The sequence below is a fragment of the Mercurialis annua genome, linkage group LG2 (assembly GCF_937616625.2).
Source record: "Mercurialis annua linkage group LG2, ddMerAnnu1.2, whole genome shotgun sequence".
NCBI classification, from domain to species: Eukaryota; Viridiplantae; Streptophyta; class Magnoliopsida; order Malpighiales; family Euphorbiaceae; genus Mercurialis; species Mercurialis annua.
This window is the reverse complement of record NC_065571.1, coordinates 17,692,412-17,698,669: the sequence shown is the minus strand read 5'-3', so window position 1 is coordinate 17,698,669 and position 6,258 is coordinate 17,692,412. Positions and strand designations below refer to the sequence as shown.

General features: G+C 35.2%; 1 protein-coding gene across 1 annotated transcript; it reads right to left on the bottom strand.

Moving 5' to 3' along the window:
* Positions 1–1,117: 1,117 nt before the first annotated feature.
* On the bottom strand, positions 1,118–2,208 carry LOC126668303 (uncharacterized). Its single transcript, XM_050361508.1, has 3 exons — positions 1,893–2,208; positions 1,611–1,785; positions 1,118–1,538 (listed from the first exon to the last, which is right to left on the bottom strand). Exons 1-3 carry the CDS (start codon positions 2,206–2,208, stop codon positions 1,118–1,120), a joined length of 912 nt encoding a protein of 303 aa, XP_050217465.1.
* Between the last annotated feature and the right edge of the window lie 4,050 nt (positions 2,209–6,258).

Sequence of the window (6,258 nt, the reverse complement as noted above, 5' to 3'; positions counted from 1 at the left end):
ATTTAAAACCTAAAACGTGTTATAATATATCCCGCCGCTACCACCGCCTTCTTTCCATATCCCGCCGGCAACGTCAATTGAAGAAGAAGTCGCGTCCTCCAGCAACAGCCGCCTGCCGTCTTCCACTAGTAACGATTGCCATCTTGTTTTTCATCGTCGGAGGTGGAGAAGTTGCTGCCACCGTACGAACAAAATTTTAAATTAAAATTGCAGTAAATGTTTATGTATAGATTCTTTGAATTTTAAGGTTTTTGTTAGTAGATTTATTTAAATTTTAGATTCTTATTGTTGATTTTTTTGAATTTTAATTTGTTAGAAAAATTGATGGCGAATGAAAACGATGGTGGTGGTAAGTGGTGGTGGAGCGGCAACGGTGGTGATAGTGATGGAAGAAGAGTGGAGGCAGTCGAATATTATTAGAGTTATTAGGTTTTTTTATTAATATTAGGGTTTATTGGTATTTTACGGGGTATTAGTATTTTAGGCGTTTTATTAGGATTAATTTTGATAAATTATGATTGATATGAGAGTAATTAGACATAATTAGGGAAAATGGTAGAAAAAATCATCAATTTTGTATTAATTAAATTTTAAATTAAATAAAATTAATTAGAGTTTTAATTAAGGTTCATTATAGTTTTTTTTTTAAATCCAAAGAAGAATCTTAATTAATACTTTCAAAAACAATTACATCAGAGACAATATTTGGGCATGAGTCCCAAACTTTGGCAACAGACATAGAATTTGTAGCTCTAGCAAAAAGATGAGCTACCATATTCGATTTACGCCTAACAAACAAACATTACACATTAGCAAATTGCGACATTAAAAGTTTACAATCCTCGATAAGAACTCCGCACGTAGAAGCATCCGGAGTATGACTGTTAAGGCCTTGAACAACCTGTTGAGCATCAGAAGCGATAATTACATTATCAATGTGATTCTCACGAAGCCAACTGAGAGCCTCCTTATGCCCAACACTCTTGCTTCTTTAGGAGAGTATTTGCCTGGGAGAAACTTGGAAATCGCTGAAACAAAGCTACCATATTCATCATGCAAGACACCAGAGATGCTTGCTGCATTTTATCCAGAGAAAGTCGCTGCGTCTACATTCATCTTAGCTTTCCAGAGAAGGGTTTTGTCCAGCTTGCTTCCCCCATTCCTTCTGCTGCTTGAGGAGCTTGACAGTTAAGTTGACACGAGATGAGGACCATTCATAAAGTTTGCGTCCAGCCAGATTGACAATGGAGCGTGTTGTCATTCCAAAGTTCTTCCATACTATCGAATTGCGGTTTTTCCAAAGTTGCCAACATATCATAGCCATATAGTTACAATTATCAGTAGAATCATTCTCAAAGAAGTGCAACAGAACTTCTTTGAAAGATGAAAAACCTCTCAGCATCATACCCAAATTTGCCACCGACCAACAATCATTCGCAATACCATAGTCAATCAAAGTATGCATCAAGGTTTCCTCATTCAGATGGCAAATACGACAACGGCTGTCCAAAGTGACCCGGCGAGCAGCAAGGTTAACCCTGTTAGGGAGGCATTCAGAGCAAACACGCCATAAAAAGTTCTAAACATTACCGGGGACTTTAAGTTTCCACAAGTGCTTCCATAAAATATTATGGCCAACTTCAGCAACATTACTGAGTCTTTTATAGTAGCTCTTAACTGTGTAGATACTTCGATCCTCAAACAACCAAGCTAACCTATCTGAGACAGTTTTGTTGCTTATCGAAATACGTAATATATGCCGCCGAATTTCTTCCCCAAATAACTCTGAACAGTAATGGTATCCCAGCAGTTGCAGTTGCTATTAATTAGAGAAGAAACTTTCTCTTTTTCCAAATGTGCAGGGGCTATTGGTAATGAAACAGGATTAATACCATCAAAAATCCAGAAGTCTCTCCAAATGGATATTGATTCACCATTTCCCACTGTATACTTTAAACCAGAACAAATCAGATTTTGTGTTTCATGAATCCCTCTCCAAATAAGACTTGGATTTGACCCGAAAGAAGCTTTTGAAAAGGAAAAGTTTGGGTAATATTTAGCTTTGAAAATTTGGGACACTAAAACATTAGGATGAACAAGGAACCTCCACGCCTGTTTCCCAAGTAGAGCTAGATTGAACACCCTCAATCTCTTAAATCCCATACCACCTTCACTCTTAGGTACACATAACTTCTCCAAGATTTCCATCGGATGCCTTTACCACCATTTTTTGGTTTACCCCACCAATAAGCATTAAACATTCATTTGAGCTCGTAATAAAGATCTTTAGGCAAGATGAACACATTCATAGCATAAATAGGCATAGCTTGACATATAGATTTCAGTAAAATTTCCTTACCGGCCCTGGAGAAGAATTTATTATGCCAACCTTGAATCTGATGCCAAACGCGATCCTTAATATACCTGAATGTTGTTTTCTTACTCCTAATAATGCAAGAGGGTAGACCCAAATAATTCCCATAAATATCAGCCTTAGAAACTCCAAAAATATTACAGACTCTGTTTTGCTTCTCAATAGATGTATTTGTACTAAAAACAATAGAGGATTTGTGATAGTTTATGATCTGACCTGAGGCATTACTATATATCTCTAAACATTCTTTAATCACAATACTCTCAGTTGAATCAGCTCTAAAGAACATTAAAGAATCATCGACAAAGAATAAGTGGCTCAATGTTGGGGCACTGCGAGCTATACGACAATCATGGAGAAAACCTGTACGCTCCCTATCTTGGAAAAGTAAGCTGAGTCCTTCAGCGCACATGATGAAAAGGTAAGGGGAAAGAAGATCCCTTTGCCTTAACCCTCTACTCGGTATCAGAGGCCCTAATTCTTCTCCATTCTTTATCACATAATACTTGACAATAGACACACAATACATAATGCGTTTTACCCAATTCTCATTAAATCCAAGCTTAAGTATCATGTTTTCTAGAAAAGACCACTCGATACGGTCGTATGCCTTACTCATATCAAGTTTAAGTGAGGCTATACCATGTTTACCTTGTCTCTTCCTCTTCACGAAATGAGCCATCTCAAAAGCAATCAAGATGTTATCTGTTATAAGGCGGCCAGAAATGGATGAACTTTGATTAATCGATATAATCTCTGGCAGGCACAATTTTAATCGGTTTGCCAAGATCTTTGCTATGATTTTATACACAACATTACACAACTAAATTGGTCGCAGATCGGTCATAAGACACGCATTCTTCTTTTTGGGTATAAGAACAATGCATGTACCGTTAAAGCTCTCCTCGAATGTGCAATTAGCAAAAACGTGTCTACAAGCAGTAGTATCATCACCTCCAACTACATGCCAGAATTTTTGGTAGAAGTTGGCATTCATTCCATCAATCCCCGGCGATTTGTCTGGATTCATATCCCACAAGGCATGTTGAATGGGCCGCAAAAGTGCTTCATTTTGGTCACATGTAACCTTTGGCTAACTAGATCCATGATCCTTGCCTGTTCCCCGTGATTTGACTTGAAGAGCCTCTCAAAATAGCTCTTCATTTCTAAATGTTTTTCTTCTTTATTAGCGCACCATGATCCATCATCTCGTTTGAGCTGACTAATTTTGTTATTGTTCCTTCTTTTGGATGCATAAGAATGGTAAATTTAGTATTAGCATCTCCATATTTGAGCCAGAATTGTTTTGCCCGTTGTTGCCAATAGACTTCCTGTTGTTTAAGAGTTTTAAAGTAATCTCGTAATGCTTTTCGGAACTCTTAAATTCCCATCAGGTCTCTTCTTGCTCCCAGATACTTAATTCGAGTCCGATTAGCTGCTACTCTGCCTCTAAAATCAGTGGCAAGACGCATTCCCCACTTGGCTAGCTCTTTGCCACAAAAAACGAGATATTGGCAGGCCTTCTGCCAAAAGCCATGAGTTTACTAGTTTGGAATTGTCGTGGGCTGGGCAACCCACGGGCAATTCAGACTCTTAAGGATCTTGTCCAATTGAAGAATCCAAGTATTTTATTTCTTATAGAAACTTTGTACGATAGTGATAGAATGAATAATGTTAAAACTCTATTGGGCATAGATAATATGTTTGTAGTTGATTGTGTTGGTCATAGTAGAGGCCTTGCCCTGCTTTGGAGAAATGTTGACTCTTTATGGCTTAAGGTCTGAAAAACTACCGACCTTTCAAATTTTTTTCAATAGCACCCTCACCTTGTAATTTTTTCAATAGCACCCTATTTTGTATTTTTGACTTTCAATAGCACTCTAAAGTAAAAAAAATTAGATGATTTGGTTACTATAAGGATGAAAATTTTCAAAAAAACTAAATTTAAAGGTGAAATCATACTTTTTTCTACTTGGACACTTTTAAATAAGTATTTTAACTTAAAAAAAGTTCAAATAAGTCTTCGATAAATGAGTTTAATTTGATACTTTATGGTGCTATTGAAAGTCAAAAATACAAAATAGGGTAGAATTGACTGTTTTACAAGGTCGGGGTGCTATTGAAAGCCAAAAATACGAAATAGGGTGCTATTGAAGAAATTATAAGGTGAGGGTGCAATTGAAAAAAAATTGAAAGGTCGGTAGTTTTTTAGACCTTAAGCCACTCTTTATTAATAAAAAGTTCTTGTTTTTATTATATTGACGCTGAAATTACAATTCATAAGCTTGGTGTTTGGAGATTTACGGGATTTTATGGCAACCCTAATAGAAACAGAAGGTTGGAGTCATGGAATCTGCTTCGTGATCTTACGAACGTGTCATCCCTTCCTTGGGTTATTTTTGGAGATTTCAATGATTTCGTGGGTTGAATTCATCTCTTTACTCGCTCTCCATTTCATCTTCAGATCATTTTCCTCTATGGCTTGAGCTTCGTAAGTCCCTTCATGTTCCCATTATGCGAAAATTTAAATTAAAGTTCATTATAGTTAATTATAGTTAATTAGAATTATAAAATAGGTTATCTCGCTCTTTTTTTTATCAAAATGGTGAAAACAATCCGGTTTGCCCATGTTGTGGGTTGAATTGATCCGGTTTCGCGAATTTGGACTTATTTGATACTTTGTGTTCTGTTTGGGAGTGTAATGATCCTTTGTTCATAAGAAACCATGATAATTTCTTTAAAACTACATACAAACCCTTAAATTATTTATGAGAACAATTAAACATTTCTGTTTTCTAAACATAACAATCAAACACTAAATTTTTTAAAACCGAACACTAAACCTTTCTGTTATTCAGAGTAGTTAATGGGGTCAGATTTATCAAGAAAACGATAAATATGACCTTAATATTTATAATATTTCTCAAATTAAACCTTTTAGAGGTTTTTCACTAAAACAAATTTAAACTAGAAATCTGATTAACACATTTTCTTTTCAATTATTATTTTTTAATTAACTCAAAGAATAAAGCTTTGCAATTGCAGATTCATTTTTCCCCCAATCATAATTCAGAACTTGGATTGCTCTCTAAATTTGTTATAGATCTAAAATTTTACATCTTGAATTGCTCTCTAGAATGTGTTTGTTATGATTATTTAAATTTATAAAGTTTACTCACCTAACTAGATTTATTTTTTAGATCTAGATTTGTGAAGTTATATTGTGACATATTAGATTTGTGAAGTTATATTGTGTGACATATTATATTGTCAAGAAGTCCTCATTTGTTGTAATAGCTCATATCTAAATTTGAGACTCCTGTAAACGTAATTTTATCAATGAAATGAAACCAATCTTTTGACAGAAGAAAAAAAAACAATTATGAATTGAGCATCTCTCAGTCTTTTAAGTGCATGGTTATTCTATTCAGCCTCCATTGATTTATGGGTTACGCCAAGAAACAAGCAAAACAGATAAAGGGGTAGTAATCTCTTTGATTAATTTATCCAATGACAAGAAAGATTGGATTTTTATAGATGGGAAGAAAAGGGCAGCAACCATTGCTAGTTCTTGAAGAATTTGAAAGTACGACGACTATGTTGTCAACAAGGTGAAATGACGGAGTATTGTCTCAGTCGGAGCTCTTCGATGAATAATTTTTGTCGACATGACTTTCAACTTTCGATTTTCCTATAGTCGATAAATTTTAATTCATAATAACATTATCCATTAACTTCTTTATATCAATATTCTCCATCAAAAGTATTGACGTGAGGACTAGCTATTAAAATGATAGATGTATGGCAAAAAAGAAATCAATCGAATAGAAATCAAGTTGGCAGTTTAAAGGAACCGGAGTTATTGTTGTCAAAAACAACACATA